The following is a 23,752-nucleotide window of genomic DNA, read 5'->3' as shown; positions in this document are numbered from 1 at the left end:
TGCATACTGGGAAAGACTTGGCACCAGGTAAAAGCGGCCACGAAGAGCTCGAAAAAAAAAAAAAAAAATTGGTTACACGCAGCCAAGCAGGCAAGCTTCCAACCCAATTCCTGTTCCTGAGCGTCCACAGGGAACCCGTCTGTGTTTACCAGAAACCCAGACAGAGGTGTGACACCGGATCCCTGCCCAACGACTGAAACGGCCACAGCACTCCAGTTCCCAGGCCTGGAAACTGGACAAGCAACCAGCAACCCAAGCAATCGCAACACACCTTCAACTTCAAGCCCAGAGGGCACAGCGAGCCGGCAATGGGCAGAGCAGCCGACACATATTCCAAGGCTCAGCCGAGAGCCTTGAAATACACCTGGTGCACCCAGCGGAGAGCCGGCTTCACCAGCAACGGAGACAACCCAGCACCTACATCGCTCCAGAGACAATCCAATCCACAGTCTAAGGAAGACTGGTGTCCAGCCTCAAGAACAGTTCCAGATGAGCAGAAGCAGATGACAGCCTGAAGCTGAGCTGGCGGCACGGAGCCCCCACCGCCTCTCAGCTCTGTCTAACGATCCCGGTTTGTTATGCCAAGGACTTTTATACAAGGAAATTCTTCGGTGGGACCACCAGGAAGAAATGCAGCCGCAAAAAAACAGTTAGTGTCGCAACTAAGTTACCGGGGGGAAGCTCTTAAGCTTTAGCCGCCATGATCAGTCCCAGTGCCGTCGGGTGAACAGAACCAAGACAGATTGGGGAAGCTTTCCACTGGGAGGGATGGGCAAGGAATCTTGCCAAGTATGTCCGGTCTTGTGCAGGCTGGGCCAAGAGTGGGAAAGCCCCAAGATCTGTCAAGCCCCTCTCCAGCCCACTCCCCATAATGTGAGTCCCATTTCAGCGAGTAGCGCTGGATATTCTGGGTCCTTTCCCACGAAGACGCCAGGGGAAGCAGTACCGGACTGACTTTCTGGACTTTGCTACCGATGCCGGAAGCAGTAGCTTAGGCAACGCCAGGGCTAAAAGCTGTGTGTTCCAGGCCCTAACAGACATTGTTTGCCAGGTATGGGTTGCCCTCCGATATCCTAAACAAGAATTCGGTTAATTTCCTGGCAGGCACCACATGAAAGACCTGTGGGAAACTCATGGCGTGAATCACTTGGTTGCCCCCCGTACCACCATCAAACAATGCCGGGGGAAAGGATTAATAGACACTTTGGGGGCCATGCATCCGTAAATTCTGTGAATTGAAAATTACTTTTCCAAATGAAGACTGGAAGAACCTAGTGGTTGCAGCAGTTTTGCTCTTTTTTGGCTTTTTTAACCAGGGGGGCTGTACCACATCCCAGTTTACAGTTTCCCCTTTGAACTTGTGTATGCCACGAGATAAGTGCCCTTACCGTTGTGAATGCAGCAATGGAGGGGGTTCTGCCTCTCTTAAACTAACATTTCTGACTTTGTAACGCAACCTACAAAGCATCCTCAGACACTCTTTACCCTTGCTAAAGAAACCTTAAAGGATGCTCAGCAAGAGGCAAAATGCCTGTATGATAGAGCATTACCAGAAACGTTCCTTCAGGTAGCGAGACCAGGTTATGTCTTGAAGGCGCAACAGGCCCATACGATAGAAGCTCATAGTGGGAAGACCATTCACAGTCCAAGAGCGCCTGGGAGCTGTTACTACCTCATAGCAGTTTCCCAATTTCCTCACTAAAGCCGAGGCTGTACCTGCTTAATTCTCTCAGCCTTTCTATTCCAGAGACTTACAGGTTGTCAGTTGACAGTCCAGAGAGATGAATGGCGAGGTTGGCCCTGATGGGCTACTATGAAGGAAAAAAGGACAGTGGTGTGAAAGTCCTGAACTCTCAACCCCCTGGAATGCGCAGCGCGGCAACTCAAGAGCTGTGCACCAGCTTCGCCCCATTAGTACTCACCATGCCCAGGACGGAACTGCACAGGCATACCACTCCATGTCACAGGTAATGCTCACTCCAATTAAACACCACCCTACTAGTGTACCAGGCACTGGAATTCCTGCTTGGTGGCAGGCTATCAGATCTAAGCTGGTAATTAAGCTTAGAGGATTTCATGCCAGCACCCAAATTTTGGACGCTAAAGTTCAGAATTGGAACAGAGATGCTATGACAGCAGTTTACATTTTAATGGGTGCAAACATGATCTTCCCTTTTTCATCATACAGAAGATGAAGACCTTTAGCAATTCTTGCTCAGATAAAACTCTCATTCGTATAAACCCCTGTGTGGACAATTATTCTAGAATAAGAATGCCTTTTTCTTTTTTCTTCTTTTTGGTTTAGCTTAAACACCTTTTTGATGGGGGTCTGGGGTGCAACCTGGACTATGGGACCACTGAGCCCTCTGTCCCATTAACCTTGGGTATCTTTCTCACTTTGCGATGCCATGTCCAGCCACAAACCTCTGGCAGGTACTGCACTTACACAGACATCCACAAACAGGGACACACCTCACTGAGTTACATGAATCCTTTCCTTAGCCACTCATGAAATAATAATAGAGAGGCTTCAGCCAATTCCCCCCCAGTTCCCCACCCTTGCACCCAGAACTGTACCATCTTGGACTGGTCAGAAGTCTAGCCAGTATAAGTTCTTTACCCAGTCCTCCCCTCCCTCGATGTGGAGAGGACATACACTAAACTGAGCTGAGATTTCCCAAGCACTTCAGTCAACACACACTGTTTTAGATAAAATATAAAACAAATTTATTAACTACCAAAAGATAGATTGTAAGTGATTATAAGTAGCAGGCATAGAGATCAGAGTTGATTACTTAAGAAACAAAAAAATATATTTACAGTCTGAGTTTACAAAGTAAACAGGATTTGAATCAAGCAATGTCTCACCCTGACAGATGGTACAAACAGGTCACAGATCCTCAATACATGGGCTGGGACTGCCTTTCAGCCTGGAACTACCCTTCCCCAGTTCTAAGTTTTTGTCCTTCAGATGTGTTTCCAGGTGTTGAGTTGTAGGGGGAGTGAGGCCCAATGATGATGTCACTTCCTCTCTCTTATAGTTTCTTCCAGCTTGCTGAAAAGATCTTCACTATGAGGTAGGTTAGTCCACATTGGTCAAGCAGTCTCCATAGTCTGTGTCAGGAGTTCTAAATCTTTTTCTTTCTTAGGCCCCCAACAACATACTATAAAAACTCCAGGGCCCAGCAGGGAAGGAGAAGGACTCAGGGTTTTGTGCTGGAGGTGGGCGGGGTTCAGACATAGTTGTAGTTTGACTTTTATTTTGGGTGGGCAGGTCCGGCGGGGCACGAGCCAGCTCTACACAGTGGGGTCTGTGGAGGGAGTGCCACCTCCACCCCCTGACTCACCTCAGCAGGCCACCTCCTCTGGAGGTTGTGTGCCACCAAAAATTGTAACTCAAAGGTGTGGGGCTCAGCTCAAAAAGTTTAAAAACAGCTCAGGGTGCAGTGGAGAGCAATAGCTTGATACAGGGAGAGGGGTAGCTAGGGGCTATATGTGGGCAGAGTGTAGCTCAGGTTGCAGGGAGGGAGTAGCTAGGGGCTGTGTGTGGGCAGGGGGGTATCTAGGGACTGTGTGCAGATAGCTCAGGGTGCAGGGAGGGGCTAGCTAGGGGCTGTGTACGGGTAGTGGGGTAGCTCAGGGTGCAGGGAAGGGGATAGCTAGAGGCTGTGTGTGTGTGTGTGGGGTAACTAGAGGCTGTTTGTGGGCAGGGGGATGGCTCAGGGTGCACGGAGGGGATATCTAGATGCTGTGTGCGGGCAAGGGAGTAGCTAGGGGCTATGTGTGGGAAAGGGAGTAGTTCAGGGTGCAGGGAAGGGTAGTTTGGTGCAAGGAGGGGGTATCTGGGGCTGTGTGCTGGCAGGGGGGTAGCTCAGGGTGCAGGGAGGGGATAGCTAGGGGCTGTGTGCAGTCAGTGGGGTAGCTCAGGGTTCAGGGAGGGGGGTATTTAGGGGCTGTGTGCCGGGAGGGCTCCCCTGCGGTCCCTGTTCCCCAAGGACTCTGCCAGCCATGAAGCTGGCCGCCCCCCCTGCTCAGGTGGGTCTTACCAGCTGCATGAACAAAGGAGGCTGGGAGCTGAGGAACAGCTTCAACCTCCTGCACCAGCAGCAGCAGGAGACGAGGGAATGCAGCGGCTGCCTGCTCCATTACACCAGCCAGAGCAGCAGCTGTCCCAAACTGCCCAGCTCTGGCTTTCTGCCTCCAACCTCGACTGGAGCAGGGAGAAAGGGAAGTGGAGGAGTGTGTGTGAGTGGAGCTGCCCCAGGATTGCCCTGCTCTTGCAGTGTAGTTTCGAGGGGGGCAACACCCCTGTGCTTCCCATCTTTGCCCATGGGCTCAGGGCTTCTGCCCCATGGGAAACACTGGGGCTCGGGGCTCTGTGATTCAGCCCCACTGCTCCTGGCTTCCATTCCCGGCGCCAGGGATTGGGGCTTCAACCCCAGGGGTCATGGCTTCAGCCCTGCCGGAAGTGCAGGGCCTCAGGCTCTAGGTTTTAGCCATGGGGCCCCAGGGCTGGGTGGCCGTGGACCCCCTGTTGAGAACTGCTGATCTACATATTCTTTCTGAGAAATCTCCTTTGTAAACATTTCCTGCTATAGTGGATTCTTTCTTGATGGGTGTTGATGAGCCATTAACCGTTGTCTGGCTACTCCATCATTGTAACTGAAAGACTGTGGGTGTTCCCAACCTCACAGCATATTTCATTAACACATATAGCAAAACTTCGTAACTTCACATACAATAGTAGCACATACAATCCAAGAGGATATTAATGTTCAACAGATCAAGACTTTAAAAATGATACCTCACAAGGCTTACTTTGTAAATATATATATATATATATATATATGACAGTGGTGAATATGGGGGTTTCAGGATGCTGCTTTGGGATATGGAATGTCAGAACCTTTCAAAGTGTTCTAAGCTAATCCAATAAAAGAGCCCCCACACAGAGAGTTATGCCATATAACTGCATTGGTATAAATTCACTTCTTAACTTATACCGGTATAACTTTCCCATATAGACAAGCCCTAAATAGGATGTCTCTTCTAGTTCTCTTCTGCCCATTTCCGCTCATAGCATAGGGGTCTAAATTCAAAATAAAATATGGTGGGAGATGGAGGCCGAGGCAGAGGCCAATTCTGAGGCTTTTATCTCAGTCTTTTTTGTGTCAGCAGATCTAGAGCTATTCAGATTTCATTTAGTGAAGGAGTTTTTAATACATGTTCTGTTACACATGTTTTGCCATGTGCCTTTGTGCTACTGTGTTGTCAGATCTCACATGCTAAATCAATTCTGAAATGGAAGACTCCTAAAGAGCATCTGAATACTGCAGGAAGTTGTTCTAGCCATTTATTAGGAAGCAGTCTTTATTCTGAATCAGTCATCTTCCTATACGCCACCTTTGTATAAGGGAACACTATTTTGTTGGAGGTGTGATCTTTGGTGTGAGAAGTGAAACCAGAATCCTAATGACTTGTGATCTCATGACACTCTTAATAAGATTAGGGTTATATTTTGCCCTATGTCTGTAGTTAAAATTTGGTTAATGTATTCTTTACTTTCTATGTCAAATGCAAGCGTAATGGTGCTGGGCTCTGCTAAAAACTTTTAGTGTCTAACCTCAGAAATGGCTTTTCAATACTCAGTAGTGATCTGTGTGTAATTTGATTCATTTGCGGAGAACTCTGGGATTTTTCAAGATGAGAGGCACTGTATATAGGGTAAGCCATTAAAAAGTGAATATTTGTCAGTCATTACAACATAATTGTTGCAGATATCTCTTATTCTGTGGTAATTAGAGATCTTATTATGTGATAACCATTGGCAACGGTTGTTCCATAGATCTAAAAGCCAGATGGAACTGTTATAACAATCCAGTCTTACCTCCTGTATATCAAAGGCCATACCATTTCACTCAGAAATTCTGGCATCAAGCCTATAAATTCTGTTTGAACTAGAACATATCATTTAGAAAGACATTCAGTCTTGATTTAAAGATTATAAGTGATGGAGAATCCACCACAACCTTTGCTAAGATGTTCCAATGGTTAATTACCCTCACTTAAAATTTTCATTAATGGTGACTGCTATATAGATGTAAAATTTATCATCCTTCTCCATATCCTCTATATTGGTCTGCTATCATGAAAGACTCCATCTTAAGTCCAGCCACTTTCAAAACATGGCGGACTGGAAGGATGATGCCCTCCACGCTGCTTCTAAGTCAGTCAGAAAGAATCACAGTAGAGAAAAGAGGCAAAAGATAGAGTGAAGGGAGAAGACCAGTGCAGAGGACACATACATTTTTTTTAATAACAAAGTTATTACTTAATAGAAAGTGTAAATGCAAAATGATGCACTAAATGACCAATTTTTTTAAAAGATCGTTTGTTTTTTTGTGAAGGGATGGGATAAAATGTGCAGTAGGGACAGAAATTAGCCTGGGGTAGCCCTGGCTGACTGGTTTTCTTGCTTCCTCAACTTGTTTTCTGTAGTTCCACCTGACTGTCCTGTGAGTTTTTTTGAAATATTGAAAATATTGTCATCTTGGCTCAGGACCAACTTCAATTGTCAATCTTGGATCCTCTGCTTGGTAGCATATGGAGTAGTCACTAGATTGTTGGGCTAGCTGTCTAGGTGCAAACTCATTTATTTTATCAGCTGAAAACCTCCCACAACTTGCTAACAAAAAGCCCAGTATAACAAGGATAAAATTTAGGCTTCAGCGCTGCTGAGTGTCACAGATTTGGCTTCCGTACCTACACATTCTGTTTAGCAAGAATCTTGATGGCACCATGGGAACTTTCTGTGTCCAAATATAGGCCACAATCTTTTGAGAGCTGATTGACCCACTTATGGAACACTAATCCTGACTTCTCAGAGCCAAAAATATGTTTAAGGGAGGTTATTTGTAGGCATTGTTAAAGTTAACTGAGCTTGGAACTGAACTAGCATGCAAGCAGAGATAAAAGCCACTGGGTCAAATCTATCTGTGCTTACATATGGCAGTGGCAAAAGAGAGGGTGAATATCCTGGGATAGTAGAAGTGTCTTAAATGCTTAAATCCAATATTTCTTCCCAGATCTCAATAAGTAAAACCACTTAAATCTAGAAAGAGTTACCTTTGTGATTGTGTGTGACATAAGAAAGAATTAGGAGTAAATGAACATTCTGACTCGCACCTGCTTTAAGGCTATGTATCAAAATGTTCTAATGCGGCTGGTGGAGATACTGTCATGCAGATATTATGGAATATTTAGTGTCAGGGTTAACCAACAAAGACTGTATTTACCCCTAGGATGCCTGTCTGCTAACCGCTAGAGACCCAGAGTTAAGAATTATACATTTTTACATTCTGAGTCAGTGCTAGGGTTCAAGTCTGCTGAATAATTATGCATCTGCTAGTAGTATCTTCACAAATACAAATTTTATTGGATAGTTTCATTATTACTCTAATTAATATTAGCAGCAGCAGGGTTAGTTCTGGTATTAGTGTGTATTTTGATATGTGCTATTATTAAATTCTTCGGGCCAAATTCAGACCTATTGTAAGTAGCAGTTTTGGAATAATGACTAATGTGGCTTTGCCTGCCTACCACAGCTCTGAATTTGGCCCTAAGTCTTGAGGGCTCGTCTTTAAATGTGGTACAAAATTGCAGTTGGCCTTATACTGGTTATGTAGAACCCCTAAGAAGTCAAGAACCCAAGTCTAAATATTTAATATGATTTTTCACCCCTAAATGGGAAATGTTTAAACATGCAGTTAAGGTCAAATTTAAATTCTTTCTATCTGTGGATGTATGTCCCATGTTTGCACATGCAAAAGGTTTCTTACAAATGCAAATACGGGGGGAACAAACTTAGAGGTTTCCTTTTAGAGTTTTGTTTTTGTTGGTACAAGCTGTTGTTTTCTTGTTTTAAGCTATGTGGGAAAAGCAAATGCTCTTTATAAACAAAGAAGAAAAATGAGGAGTAGCAGCAATTGCAAATACAAATGATGTTGTACGGTTACTGAATGCCTAACGTTCCAGGGGATTTGGTTTGGAAGAATCAGTTCTGCAATGTGGTATGTGAAACAAATCACATTTATTGGCTCCATGACTAATCATGTCTTGACTCTGCAAGGTTACTCAAGGAGTTCATCAAACATGCTGATAGACCTCAGGAAGAGCTATACATTCTGACACTGGTTTCTTTTTTGCCATCTTCACATTTGAGATGCGAAGAATCTTAGCTGTCTAGTGCAAAAGGCAAAAGAAAACAATGCTATCAGTCTCTTAGGTGCCACAAGACTCCTCGTTGTTAGAGCTATTCATGCTCACTTTGAGCATTAGGGACCCAAAGTTGTTACTGAAGAACGTGCACTGATTATAAGGGTCAGATTCTCAAAGCATAATGCAACCCGAAAACAGTGCATTTCCAAATGACTGCTGACAGCTTTTACAAAATCTAAGCTATTCTTGTGCTTATTGCAAACATCACTGAAGTATATGGGAACAATTCACATAGATCAGTATAGCATCAAATAAAATCTTCCCCCAATATAGAACATATGCTTTGTGACTCTCCACAGCAACCAAAAGCTTTTCTGATAGTATCTTTGGTGGGTAGCAGCCTGTAGATGAAGTATCTGGGCTAGAGCTTAGCAAATAATTCACAACAAATTATTCAGCAAATTTTGCCTTTCTGTTTGCAGATTATCTGTGAACGGATCACAAAAATTCTCAAATGTGCAGTATTCATTATTCAAAATTAATGACTTTTTTCATCAATAAACCTTTGACAATCATTCTCAAATTGAAGATAATTACAATTCGCAGTTTTGTTTCTCTTATCTCATTGGATGATTTCTGTAAATGATTGTCAGAATGCTAACTATGAGGTTTATTGCATTGGTTCATTATATAAGTTATCCAGTTAAGGAAAAGAAACAGTATCCTATGGCTTTTGTAACTGCCACGAGATGTTGAATTTTAGACTCTAGATTTGATTGTAAACTTTTTGAGTCAAGGATTGTCATTTGTTGTTAATGTGTGCAGTGCCTAGCTCAATGGGCCCTGACTTGGTGGAGGGTTCTAAGTGTTCCTGCTTTATAAACAATAATAATTAATAAAATGCACAGTTCATAATGGCCAATTCAGCGTTCAAACATATATTTCAAAATTCACTTGTGCTAAAGAGTTGAGCATTCAAGTTTAAAATGAACTTCTTGCAAGTAAAGCTGAAATATTGAAATGTTCACAGACAGCAAATGAGAGGTTTGCAAATAAGATTTAATCAAAATACATTTTCAATTCAAACAAAGATTCGCAAATAACATTTTCGACTATTCATCGAACTGTAGTAAGTACATTCCAAGGCCTGCAGTTGAGTAAAATCCTGGACAAGTACATGCCCTGTATGTCTTGATGTACGGTCCCAATTCAGGAAAGCGTTTAAGCGTGAGTTGAAGCCCATGCCTGTTCAGCACATCACTTAAGCACATACTTAACTTTGGGCACATGTTTCAGTCTCATTGAAGTCAATGAGAATTAAACACATGACTAAAATTAAGCACCTACTTAAGTGCTGTGCTGAATAGGGATAGATTACTGAATTGGGGTCTATAAGGTTAAAACCAGTTCAGTTTCCTGTAGGAGTTGAAAATGTTCTTCATAACTATTCCTGGAGTCATCCAAATAAAGATTGTTTACAGTAAAGATATCGTTGTTAAACAGTGCTTGAAAGAAGCAAGAGGTATTCTAAGATGATGAGTTTATTAATGTGGTGTCTTTATTTTTTTTATATTGTCACTTATAACAAACTAAAGAAATGAGTATTGGTTTTGAAAGTTTTTCTCCATAAATAAATGTCATGTTTAAATACCTCAGTAAATATGTTTGTGTTTGTGTTACTGCAGGGATTTGAAGGGTAACATTTACGTATTTTATCTAATTCACTAATGTCCACCTAGTGAGTTAAGATTATGATATCCTGTGTAAATGGAGCGGCTTGCCTGTTGTAGATAAGCTGATTTAAGTTGTTCAGGTTTGTACTAAAAGAAAGGTGCCCAGTTTCTTGGAAGAGACCACTATACAATTATATTGTGGTCTCTAAAAGTAACATGGTGTGTAATGAGCAAAGTATAAAGTCCAAAAAAAACCTGTGGAAGTTCTGCTGTTTTGAGAAAGTAAAATGCTTCTGAACAATCTAATCCAGTTGCTTAAGTAGCTTTTGTCCTTGTTCTAACATGCATATTTTCAACTTCAAATAGTAATTCCTTGGCCCTTTGGTCAGAATGTGGCTTGCCAGTGAGAAAAACACAAAGGAGAGCTTTCTGTTTTTTCATGCCAGCCCAGTTCTCTGCATGTGTTGCTTATGGGACCTTTGGCTGGCAAGTAGGGTTTTTGCTAATCATATAGCATCCACCAAGGTTTGTTTTTCAGCCCAAAGGGTTGCTGCAGGTTGTTTGAACTATTGCAGAACCAGCACTTGGCCTCTTACTTCATGTTTCACAGCCTGATTTTCTCAATTGAAGCAGGATGTCAGTGGGTACAATGGGCTCTGTGAGATAGCTTCTTGATGGCTGTCAGGAGTGTAGCTATTGCAATATATGGTGACTGGAGATGTATGGTGGGAAGGCTGGCTGTACGGTAGTTTTTAAAGAGACATTGTGGTGGGTGTACTGAGTACATTTACCTTGTATTACATTTACCTTGCATTTTCTCTTCTGTTATAGTTTTATTTTGCAATTTGCTCTTGCAACTTTGTTTTATTGATAAATGCACAGCTTGTCTGAGTTTTGGTTCTGTTATTTTTGGTAAGATTTTTCCTTGCTCTTACATGATGAGAAGACATAATGAGGAGAAAAGATAGATAAACAAAAACTTCTGATATTTGCTTCATATCCTGCAGGTAGGATACACTCTGTTGACTGATCAGTCATACACCAGTACATTGTAGCTTCTTAACACTGGCTGGCATGCTCTGATATCCTCCTGCAGGTTCTCCTTCACATTGGACAAGGATGCTTACTCTTTTAGCCTATCATGTGGTGATGGTATCATACAATTCAGTTTTTCAAAACTGCTTAAGATTGGAGAGTATCAAGCCTGGTCTACACTACGCATTTATACCGAATTTAGCAGCGTTAAACCGATTTAACCCTGCACCTGTCCACACAACAAAGCCCTTTATATCGATATAAGGGCTCTTAAAACCAATTTCTGTACTCCTCCTTGACAAGGGGAGTAGCGCTGAAATCGGTATTGCCATGTTGGATTAGGGTTAGTATGGCCACAATTCGACGGTATTGGCCTCCGGGCAGTATCCCACAGTGCATCATTGTGACTGCTTTGGAAAGTGATCTGAACTCAGATGCATTGGCCAGGAAGACAGGAAAAGCCCCGCGAATTTTTGAATTTCATTTCCTGTTTGCCCAGCGTGGAGCGCTGATCAGCACGGGTGGCCATGCAGTCCCAAATCCAAAAAGAGCTCTAGCATGGACCATACACGAGATACTGGATCTGATCACTGTAGGGGGAGACAAATCTGTTCTATCAGAGCTCCATTCCAGAAGACAAAATGCCAAAGCATTTGAAAAAACCATCAGGCTATGATAGAAGAGCCCAGCAGGGACTCACACAGCTGCTGTGCTGACAAGCGTAACGGAAAGCCAAAGAATCAAATAGACGCTCATGGAGGAGGAAGGTGACTGAGGATTCGAGCTATCCCACAGTTCCTGCAGTCTCCAAAAAAGTATTTGCATTCTTGCTGGGCTCCCAATGCCTGAGGGCCAAAAACATTGTTGCCAGTGGTTCAGGGAATATGTCGACAATTTACCCCCCGCCTCCACCCCCTCAAGGAAAGGAAAAAAATCGTTTCTCGCTCTTCTTCAATGTCACCGTATGTCTACTGGATGCTGCTGTAGACGGGTGCTGCAGCGCTAAACGCAGCTCCTCTCCCCGGTAGCAGATGGTACGGTCAAATGACTGATAGCCGTCCTCGTCATCATCGTGAGTGCTCCTGCCTGCGCTCGGTGAGTTGGCTGGGGGCGCCTGGCAAAAATGGAAATTACTCCCAGTCATTCCCTTCTTTAAGCTTTGTGTCCTGGAGATTCATCCTGGCAGATGGTGCAATAGGCTGGTAACTGTCCTCATCATAGCAGCTGGAGGCTGACTCCCTCCCCTCCCCTTCATGTCTAATGGAGATTCTGGACTATCAAGCAGCTGGAGGCTGAGCTCCTCTTCCCGCCCCCTCCCCTTTAATGAATAATGGAGATGTCCTGCTTGGAATATCATAGCAGCTGGAGGCTGCCTCTCTCTTTTTATCTCACTAAAAATCATGTTTCTTACTCTTGCATTCTTATTACTTCATCACACAAATGGGGGGCACTGCCACGGTAGCCCAGGAGGCGTGTGGAGGAGGAAGCAACCAGGTAGGGTTGTTGCAGGGGCATCCCCTAGAACGGCATGCAGCTCATCATTTCTGCAAGATCTGGGGCTCTGACCCGGATCGGCTACTCTCTGGTTCTCTAGTAGACTTGCCCCATATTCTAGCAGGACTGACTCTATTTTTAGACAAACATAAGAAGAGAATGACCTAGGAAATCATTCCCATTTTAGTCCATGCCCCTCGGCCACCTCAGCCGGAAGACAGCCAGGATACCAGACAGCAGCAGCAGAAATACAATAGGACTGGTACCTCTTCGCCAATTTTCAAGCAGCAGATGGTGCATTAGGCTGTAACGTCTCTGCTACCTTGCAAAGGCAAATGAATGCTGCTATGTAGCACTGCAGTACCACATCTGTCGCAGCATCCAGTACACATATGTGACAGTGAAAAAAGGCTAAACGGGCTTGTCATAGACAGATAGCTAAGGGTTAATGTCTATTTCACCTGCAAAGGGGTAACCAAACACCTGACCAGAGGACCAATCAGGAACCAAATTTTTCAAAATCTCAAGGGAGGGAACTTCTGGTGTGGGTCTTTGTGTGTCTGTTGCTCTCGGCTCTGAGAGTGAACTGCTCTCTCCAAGCTTCTTATCTTCTGTTTCCAATGTAAGTACAAAGGTAAGACAATAGGTTTTATATTGTTTTTGATTTACATGTGTAGTTTGCTGGAATGTTTTAAATTATAATTTCTTTTTGGATAAGGCTGTTTATTCATTTTTCTTTAAGCCAAATACCCTGTATATTGTCAACTTGATACAGAGATCATTTTTATGTCTTTTTCTTTCTTTTTATATAAAGCTTTCTTTTTAAGACCTGTTGGATTTTTTCCTAGTTAGAACTCACCAGGGAATTGGTGGGGAGGAAGGAAACAGGGGGGAAGGGAAAATCTCTTTGTGTCAGAGTTGCAAAGCTTACCTTTGCAGGGACTCTGACTGAGGGTGAAAGAAACTTGATCCCTCTGTTTTGCATTTCAAGGAATTGAAATAGGGTGATCGTCCCGGGCCATCCAGGGAGGGGAAGCCTGGGAGGAGGTAAAGAGGAAATAAGGGGAGGAGGGGTATTTCCCTTTGTTGTAAGACTCTGGGCATCTGAGTCTTGGGGTCCCCCAGGGAAGGTTTGGGGAGACCAAAGTACGCCAGACACTGAAAAATCTGGCTGGTGGCAGCGCTATCAGATCTAAGCTGGTAATTAAGCTTGGAGGTTTCATGCTAGCATCTTATTTTCTGAACTCTAAAGTTCAGATCTGAGTAGGAAAGCTATGATAGGGCTCCATGGGTACCATGCTATGGCATCTGCCAGGACAATCCAGATTAAAAGGGCGCGAAATGATTGTCTGCCGTTGCTTTCACGGAGGAAGGATTGAGTGATGACATTTACCCAGAATCACCTGCGACACTGTTTTTGCTCCATCATGCATTGTGATCTCAACCCAGAATTCCAGTGGGCGGGGGAGACTATGGGAACTATGGGATAGCTATGGGATAGCTACCCACAGTGGAACGCTCCAGAAATTGACGCTAGCCTGGGTACATGGACACACACCACTGTGCTTAGTGTGGCCACGTGCACGCGACTTTATACAATCTGTTTTAAAAAAACAGTTGCTGTAAAATTGGAATAATCCTGTAGTGTAGGCTACCTCAGAGGGGTAGCTGTTAGTCTGGGTCTGTAAAAGCAGCAAAGAGTCCTGTGGCACCCTATAGACTAACAGACGTATTGGAGCATGAGCTTTCACGGGTGAATACCCACCTCATCGGATGCATCCGAGGTGGGTATTCACCCGTGAAAGCTCATGCTCCAATATGTCTGTTAGTCTGTAAGGTGCCACAGGACTCTTTGCTGCTAAGATTGAAGAGTTTTTAGAAGAGGAACAGGAAAGTAAAAAAAATAGAAGGGGGCCAATAGGAGATTGTTGCAGGCATCTGAATACTTACACCTCAGGATCTCACCAATCCAATGGAGGTAGCCTGACATCCTCATTGATCTGTTTGCAGCTTGGATGTACTAAACAGTGCCTCAGAGTGTAAAGACAAAGGTGTTGTATTTGTGATAAGATCTCTGGGCCTCAAGTATCCCAAACATGGCACTGTACAACACTTTCTAAAATATCCAAAGGGGGCATGGCCAACTATCATTCTCCCATCTGGCTGCTGTGCCTGCCAACTTTTTTTCTTTTCATCAACAATTTTAGGTGAAGATCTTTTGCCACTATTTGCCCACTTCGGGTCAGCAAGACGTTTAATCGCCCACAAAATTGTAGACCCTATTGTGCAGTTTTAGTAATGCTGCAACATATTAACACCAAATCTTTAAGATGTCTGCATCCTTCTCCTTGCATACATATGGTAAACAGCTACTCCAGTTACAAACCATTAAGAAATCCTGTCTGGAAAGTGTTCTGAGCCACATTGATTTGTCATATAGACCTGGGAGTGCAGTGGCTAATATTAGAAAGTTAATATTGGCTAATAGTCACGAAACAGTGGTTTCTAAGCTGCCGCAGTTACTCCTCCTCTTAGAATAGGAAATAATTATGGGCACTCTGTGAGAATTGTTGGCAAGTGTTAACCTTTTAATGAATATATTTGGGTATTAGAGTAAAATGTAACATTTATAGAAAGTAAAGTAAAACAGTCTGGGGCTGTGATATTATTCCTGTGTACAGTACTTCAACATAGAATGACATCCAATATTGTACCACTTTGGTTTTTAGTGCGGTAATACAGAAGGCCGACATGCTGCAGTACATTGGTATGTATGCGTGTTTAAACACAGGAGTGTACACACACATGCACGTGGATATATATGAACAGGTACTGATACATTTACATTGCTGCTCTGGAATAAAAATTAATACAGGTGTGTGGAATTGGACTCAGAATTCCTGATCACAAAGCCAGACGTGATAGTCAACTTCCTGCAGTTGGTCAGTAGCATCTCCTAAACAACCATCTTTGGCCCCTTCTATTTTGTGGTTAGATATCAAGAAGGGCTATTGAAAGGATTTTAGTAAGCAAGAAACATTGGTCAGAATGGAAGACAGGTTAAAAGTGAATAAAACCACATCCGCAGAACATAAAATTGCTGTAGTCATTGCCTCTCGATTAACGGCAAGAGCCTAAAGAGGAAATAAGGAAAAACAACAATAAAAATAAACAATTGCTTTTTATTCATGAAAATTGCAACAATTATATCTTTTCCAGAAATCTTAATGGCTAGTAAACTGAAGAGTCTAGCATCTTATTTTACAATGCTCTGAAGTACTATACAAAACTGTCTCCTCGTCCTTTCTTTTTTTAAGCTTTCCAATACCTCTTGTACAAGATTCAGATGTATCCATTTTATAAGACCTAACATCGAATTCTAAAATTCAGCTCAGCACCAGCTGCTGCGTTGAATGCAAAGATTGCATGCTATCCTACAAGGAGGTTTAGATACTGAGAAAAAGTGAGATATGATGTAGCTAGGGTATGCTTGCTAATATCAAACTCTCCTCAACTGAGTTTGACCTAAGGCCAAGTTTCTAGTCTGTGGAAGGGCTATGAAAAAGTGATAACATAGGAAAACGAGCATCTGTTATAGAACTGAAGACACAAAGCAGGCAATTACATTCTGGTGGTCTGATCCTGCATTCTTTTTATGCCCAAAATTCAAGGCTACAGGAAATTTAGGTGCACAGAGAAGGTGGCCCTAGGTTCTCCTTTCTATTTTTTAAATTGCTTTGCACATGTAGCTTTTTATCTTCCTGCACTGCACTGGCATTGTATTGGATTTCACTCCAGGAACCTTGTGTATCCACTTTTAGACTGGAATAAATGTAGTGTAAGTTATTGGCCAGTTACTTTTTCTCTTTCACTTTTGTTTAACTTTTTTCACAACTTAGATGTAAATTGATTTCCTTATCAATTGCTATTAGTTCACAGGCTGAAGCTAATGTGTTAGCTCTGTCTCTACACTAGTCACAATCATTCACTGGCTTCCTCCTCCTTACATTTTATTGTCTATGATAAAGATTGTTTTTTAATAGTAAATGGATACTGACCTAAACATGTAGAGAAAGATTAAGAAACTAGTTTAATAGTCACTATGCTTACAAATAAGTAAAGTACTTTTGGTAATGAAAAAGCACTTTTATGGTGTTATCTGTTTTACAAGCTACCACTATCCTTATCAAAGCTGCACAAAATAGCCAGAGTAGAGCCCCCAAGTCTGGCCATGAGGTGACCTATCTGAATGACCTAATGTGCAAACAGGACCATTCATTATGAAGTGTAAATACAAATACATAGTTCTAATGTAATTGGTGCATGCTGTACGATGAAGTATGTACATGTTTTTCATTATCTGAACAAAGTAAGGCCTAATTCTTTAGCATTTAGAGGAGGTTACATAAGCTATTTAGCCTGCATAAAAGACAGGCAGACAAAATGGCAGAGGCAGCTTGGAAGGAGTCCTGCAGCAACCAGCAGCATGTACAGCCTGCTGTAACAGCTGCTTAAAAATGCCAGGGTAGAGGCCTTGTCATGCAGCCTACCTGGAAGTCAGTGGGTTACTACCAGGAATGCTGACTAGAAGTCAGAAAGTGCTTTGCCAGCACTTTTCTTACTCTTGTTTATGAGTGCTAGAGAAGGAGGAGGCTCTGTCCTCTCTTCCCAGTCCCCACACATAGGTAGGCACCATGCAGCTCTGTAGTGACAGGTTAAATGCTACTAAATATAGAGGCAGTTTTTGGTTCACACGCAACGTGCAAGGGTGACAGTATTTTAAAGAGTAATATTGAAAGCTGCATGCAAGGCTTTAGCCACATGACTCCCTCTTTAATCAGTGGAATTATAGAGCTAAAACGTCACTCGACTCTGAAAATTCACTGGGGAGTTTTCTAAACAAAATTTAAACTAATGCTGCTAATTAACTACCCGCTGGAATTAAACACTAAAAGTCAGAAAACTGTGCCCATTTTTCTCAGCACAGCAATCTGAACACTCACCTGGTGCAAGCCATTTGTGGCCAAGTAAACCCATCTGAAATTGAAAAAGTCAGTTTTTAATTAAAACTGGCATTTCTAAGCCTATTACTGGTAATATCCACCTTGGCAAAAATAGATATTATTTGTGCTAACAGTAGCATTAGGAGCTCAGCACAAGAGATTGTAAAACAGTTTCCATACTGCTTGAATATCAGGAAGAAGACTTTGTTGTATGAAAAATGTTATTCATTATCTAGACATTAAGGGCCAGTCCAGCTCCCAGTGAAGTCAATAAGAGACTTCCATTGATGTCCATGTTTAGAGAATTGGATCTTTAATATGTGAGTCAGGTCCTTGAGCTCCTTATTGGTCTGTAATTCTGGGTTTGTTATAAATGATGTCACACTTCCATAAGATGGTGTAACAGGATATATGTTCCTTTTTGAGTTCTGAGGGCAACTCTCTTGAGCCGGTAAAACCCTGCTTCAGCTTTGCCTGTAAGAATCCCAGTGGGACGAGAATGCTATCTGTGAAGGGAAAGAGGTGGTCTTGGCAAAACAGGGATTTACAGAGAGGTCTACTTTGCTGATGCTGGTTTTAGGGCCTGAGCTGGCATTCTCTGAGCTGGCTGGCTTGGAGCCACCTCTCTCTCCCAGCCTGATGGATGAGGCTGGCTGTTGGTGGCTACAACGTTCCATGTCTGAAAACTAGAAGAGTAGTCCGCAGAGGAAACGATTATTAGCAATCCTAACTAACTGCAAGGCATGATGGGAAATAAAAGGAGTATATAAACAGTAGCTTTGTCACAAAATAGAGAGAGACCAAAAGGCACTCAAGCTGTTCTGACAGTCTGTCCTGGAAAGTGTGGGTAAGAAGAAAAATCTTTTCTTCTGTCTCTTATTTTTGTAATCCTTTGTTTTGTAATGATTTTGATGTAGACACATGTGAAGTGTTTGAAACAGTCAGAGAGTGGCTATGTCTTTTGTAGCAGGTTTCAGTAAAGGCCCAGCAGGGGATCTTTCTATTTAGATTCCAAATACATGCCTCTTTGACCTGCAACAGACATATGGCAGAATACTAAGACAAGGCAATTTAATTACAAATGCGTATTATTCAAAAATACAATTTACAATTTGTATGTAATAAGAAAAGACAGAACCAGATCAGAAAATAATAGGCAAACGCCATATACTGATATAACTGTTGTATGACTATTGACAGAAAATACATTTATTTTATAAACACGTTATGAAAGTGTTTGAATGCAATAATCAATATAAATGTAATAAGATTTTCTCTGTAGTGAGTGCTCCATATATGCACAAAGATATATGATGTTAATACATTATGTCTAGTGAGATGGTAGCATTTGAAAATCATTGCATCACTTTTTTTTCATTTATATTACTTTTAATCATTACCATCACTTACCTTAGCTCTCATCCATTGATTGGGCCTACGACTTCAGAGATTAAGCGTAAAAAGCTATGTTCATCTACCTAATAAGTTTTAAAATTAGTACTTACACTATAATGTCTCTGGGCCTAGAATTTGATAAACAAACAGCAACATTTCCCTGGAGAAGTGCCGTTGATTGATTTGCTGAATATAAATAGATTAGTACAGAATGTCCTCACCCTGAAAGAAGGGTGACTAAACTCAGTTGCCAGTGGTATCTTAAAAAAAAAAGTTACTATAATGTATACTTACCATTAACATACACAAACAGAAATCATAACTTCCTTGGATGAGAGTCCTCTCTGACTTTTCATATTTGTGCCTGATCCTTCAAAGTGGGGCATATAGAGGGTTTTACCTTTCTCTAAAGTCAATGGGAGTTGATGGACCTCAGTAATGGAAAATTCTTCCATTTCCTTTCTTTCTTCCTTCCTCAGAATTACAATGTCAAAATAGCTATGTCTAAGTTCCAACTCTCTCTTGTTAGATATTTTAAAACTATATATTTAGAGGGTGGGGGGATATTTATTTATTTATTTTTGTGCGGTATCGTAAAAGATGAGTACCTTGGCATGATCAAAATGATTAAATACTAGAGCTGTCTAGAAAAGGTAAAGTATTTTCGATGCAAAGTTTTGAAAAGAGATTCATAGAATTTGTTGCCAAAAAATTGATAGACTATAGTTTTGTATAGCGAGAAGGCTGTTTTTTGTTTAAAAATATCTAACAAAAATGTCTGTTAGTTCTGTGAAATACTGATTCATAAAGCCATTAAGTGTGTGTAAAAATCACCAGACATTGTATAAGTAAAAAATAAGCAAGTTAGTTTTAAGATGTTAAGTATTTAACATTTTATTGCTTTTGAGAGAATCTTTATTCTAAATTCATGGGAGGTTGGTCATATGAACTTCTTTCTTACATAAGTTGATTTCCTTCCACACGAAGTGGGAGTGGAGTTTAGTCAGTGTGTTCACTTAATGCAAAATTCCATTGGCCATAGACCTATCTTCTTGACAAATTTTATATGCTAACGTTTCATGAAGTTGTTTGCTGCTTTGCAGAAACTATGTCAAGTTCTGAAAATAGAAAAGGTTGGATCATTAGTCAAATGAGTCCTAACACTGCTCTAAAATCAAATTTATTTTGCAGCAGATACATTACCAAGATTTTAATAAGGTCTTAATAACATTGCTTATTTATCATTTCCTCTGCAGATACATCTACATCCCAATGGGAGGATCCCATGGCAGTGTGTTTGGGATATTGTTTTCCACAGCAATCACTTTTTCTTTTGTAAGCTATTGGCACGGGGGCCATAACTACCTTTGGTTCTGGGCAGCACTTAACTGGCTTGGAGTAATTGCAGAAAATGGAGTCAAGAGGCTGCTCTCTTTTTCACTTGTTCGAGACTTAATTGTAAGTTGAACCCCCTTGTGCTTCATGATCATTTGAAATTCAAGTTTGGATTTTTTTTAGAGCTAGATTAAACTTAGTACTTAATGGATACAATGGTTGGTGCATTTTCCCCAGTCTGCCTACACTGCATAAGTAAACATGTGCAGTACGTCAGCTAACCAAGCTGTGAGGGCTAGCAGTAGTGCAGACATGTTCCATGCTATGGTAGTGTGAGCAAACAATGGCCAAGTTTATATATCATCAAAATTAGGAGGTAACTTATCTGATTTCTAATTTCACTCTGGGCTGTCATTTTAATTGCTTTATGCTATGTAAAAGTCATTATAAATGAGGAATGTGTCTTATTTAGTTACATCTCTTGAAGTAAGTGTGTTTGTGTCAGCCTCCCATAGTAAAATGTGCTGGTGTGATTGTGGTAATCTAGCCGTCCAGTCCCAGACCTGGACTTTAGTGTCCACCAGTCTGGTCCTGTCCCAAACCTGGACTTTTGCGTCCAAAGTTTGGGGGCTTACCTGAAACTCCCCCAAGCTCACTACTTAGGAGAGAATTAGAAGACGACTTGTTTCCTCATAGCTAAGAATTCTTAGCTATGAGGAAACAAGTCGTCTTCTAATTCTCTCCTAACCCTGGTGGGACACCCAGATTCCCAATCCCTTGGATGCTAAAAGCAGGGAAATAACCCCTTCCCCCTCCTTATCAGGCTTGCCTCGCGGCTAACCTGTGTGACCCAAGAAACCAGCTTTTCTGCTTCCCTCAGGACAATGAGATGCAAAATACCCACAGCTGGGCTCTGCCACCCCCCTTGCTCCAGGAACGAGGGAAAAACTGTAACCACCAGAGAACAGAGAGAATTCTTCGTCTCTTTCCCCGTAGTCTGCTCTTTCCCTGGACCCAATAGGAAAATAGCCCACAGCCTGGCTTTTCCCTTTGCCTCCCTAGGAAAGAACTTTCACAAGGTTTAAAAAGAAACTTTATAGAAAAAAAGAAAGAAAATATAAAAACAATCATCTTGCATTAAGAAACTCAATACAGGCTCTTGCTTATAAGAAAATATAAAGAAACAGTCTGATTTAAAAGATAGCCCAATTAAACCAGCACAACAAATTAACATACAGGTAAATACACCCCAAAGACCATCATAGCTGAATTACTTTGCGGTTCCTGGGTACTTACAGATGTTTAGAAGAAGTATTAGGAGAGAATTAGAAGAAGACTTGTTTCCTCATAGCTAAGAAAACAACAAAGACCCCGAGTATACAAATTCCCGCCCCTGACTTTAAACAATCCAGTTCTCTGATTGGTCCTCTGGTCAGGTGTTCGGTTACCCTTTTCAGGTAAAAGAAACTTAACCCTTACCTACCTATCCATTTATGACACGCCCCCAAATCACCGACAGTAGAAACTTTCACTGGAGGTGATTTCTACCTAAAACTTTAAACTAAACAGAGGAATACAACACATGCACATAGAAATAAAAGCATGCAAAGTACAAGACTTCAACATTGTCAGGAAAAGTTTTAACCAGTGTATTCTGGGAAACTCTCACGGGAGAGTGCATCAGCTACTTTGTTAGAAGCTCCTGAAATGTGTCGGATTTCGAAATCAAAATCTTGGAGAGCTAGACTCCACCGAAGTAGTTTTCTTGTTGTTGCCTTTGGCTGTATGAAGCCACTTTAGCGCAGCATGGTCAGTTTGTAGCTGGAACCGCCGTCCCCAAACGTATGGGCGTAGCTTTTCCAGGGCGTACACAATGGCATAGCATTCCTTTTCACTGACTGACCAGTGACTTTCCCTCTCAGATAGTTTCTTGCTGAGGAACACGACAGGATGGAAGTTCTGATCCGGTCCTCCTGCATAAGAACTGCTCCTATACCACGCTCAGATGCATCGGTGGTTACTAGGAATGGTTTGTCAAAGTCTGGGGCCCTTAGCACAGGGTCAGACGTGAGCGTCGCCTTCAGTTGGGTAAAGGCTTCTGACACTCATCAGTCCATTTAACTGTAGTTGGCTGGGGCTTTTGGTCAGGTCGGTCAGTGGTGCAGCGATTTGGCTGTAGTGTGGTACAAATCGCCTGTAATACCGGCCAAGCCTAAGAAAGATTGGACCTGTTTCTTTGACTTTGGGGACAGGCCACTTTTGGATAGCCTCCACCTTGGCCTGTAGGGGGTTTATGGTTCCTCGACCCACCTGATGTCCCAGGTAAGTCACTCTGTTTTGGCCTATTTGACACTTTTTGGCCTTAACAGTTAGTCCTGCCTGCCTGATACGGTCAAAGACCTTTTCCAGGTGTTCTAGTGTGTGCGGGCCAGGAGTCAGAAAAAATGGCCACATCATCGAGGTAGGCAACTGCATATTCTCCCAGTCCTGCTAGTAGACCATCTACCAGTCTCTGAAAGGTGGCGGGTGCATTTCGCAGCCCGAAAGGAAGTACATTAAATTCATATACCCTGCAGGGGTGACGAATGCTGACCTTTCCTTGGCAGGTTCATCTAGTGGTACTTGCCAGTACCCCTTGGTTAAGTCTATGGTAGAGATGAACTGGGCACGTCCCAACTTTTCCAATAGCTCATCGGTGCGTGGCATTGGATAGTTGTCTGGACGAGTCACTGCATTTAGCTTACGGTAGTCCACACAAAAGCGTATTTCCCCATCTGGTTTGGGTACCAGAACTACTGGAGATGCCCATGCACTGGTAGATGAGCGGATTATACCCATCTGTAGCATATTCTGGATTTCCCGCTGTATAGCAGCCTGTGCGTGAGGGGACACCCGGTAGGGTGGTGTTCTAATTGGGTGAGCATTACCTGTGTCGATGGAGTGGTATGCCCGTTCAGTCAGTCCTGGAGTGGCTGAGAACAATGGTGCGAAGTTGGTGCACAGCTCCTGGATTTGTTGCCGCTGCAGACGTTCCAGGGTGGTTGAGAGGTTCACCTCTTCCACGCCGCCGTCCTTTCTGCCGTCATAGTAGACGCCATCAGGCCACTCTGCGTCCTCTGCTCCCTGGACTGTAAACTGACAAACCTGTAAGTCTCTGGAATAAAAGGGCTTGAGAGAATTAACATGGTACACTTGGGTTTTAGTGAGGAATCGGGAAATGCTATGAGATAGTTAACAGCTCCCAGGCGCTCTTGGACTGTGAATGGCCCCTCCCAGGATGTTTCCATCTATGGACCTGTTGCGCCTTTAAGACCATAACCTGGTCTCCTCTCTTGAAGGAACGGTCTCTGGTATGTTTATCGTACCAGGCCTTTTGCTCTCCTGAGTATCCTGTAGGTTTTCTCTAGCGAGGGCTAGAGAATGGCGGAGGGTGTTTTGTAAGTTGCTCACAAAATCCAGAATGTTAGTCCCTGGCGAAGGTGTAAATCCCTCCCATTGGTGCTTCACCAACTGTAATGGCCCCTTAACCTCATGGCCATACACAAGTTCAAAGGGTGAGAACCCTAAACTGGGATGTGGTACAGCCCTGTAAGCAAAGAG

At 42.6% G+C, this 23,752-nt stretch overlaps 1 protein-coding gene across 8 annotated transcripts in view; it reads left to right on the top strand.

Moving 5' to 3' along the window:
• The window catches only part of HHAT (hedgehog acyltransferase), a 406,300-nt gene that overhangs the window by 223,177 nt on the left and 159,371 nt on the right, over positions 1-23,752 (top strand). For 7 of the 8 annotated variants that reach the window (XR_004371388.2, XR_012655621.1, XM_075064349.1 and 4 more), the window contains one exon: positions 20,074-20,275. The exons of the other annotated variant lie outside the window; for it this stretch is intronic. Coding sequence is in view for 5 of the 7 variants with exons in the window: in XM_075064349.1 (XP_074920450.1) it covers positions 20,074-20,275 (202 nt within the window). In the remaining 2 variants the exon portion in view is untranslated. The remainder of the gene's footprint in view (positions 1-20,073; positions 20,276-23,752) is intronic. 8 annotated transcript variants of the gene reach the window in all.

Source organism: Chelonoidis abingdonii, chromosome 3 (assembly GCF_003597395.2).
Source record: "Chelonoidis abingdonii isolate Lonesome George chromosome 3, CheloAbing_2.0, whole genome shotgun sequence".
Taxonomy (NCBI): domain Eukaryota; kingdom Metazoa; phylum Chordata; order Testudines; family Testudinidae; genus Chelonoidis; species Chelonoidis abingdonii.
Note: the sequence above shows the minus strand (reverse complement) of the source record. Positions and strands in the feature narration are given on the sequence as shown.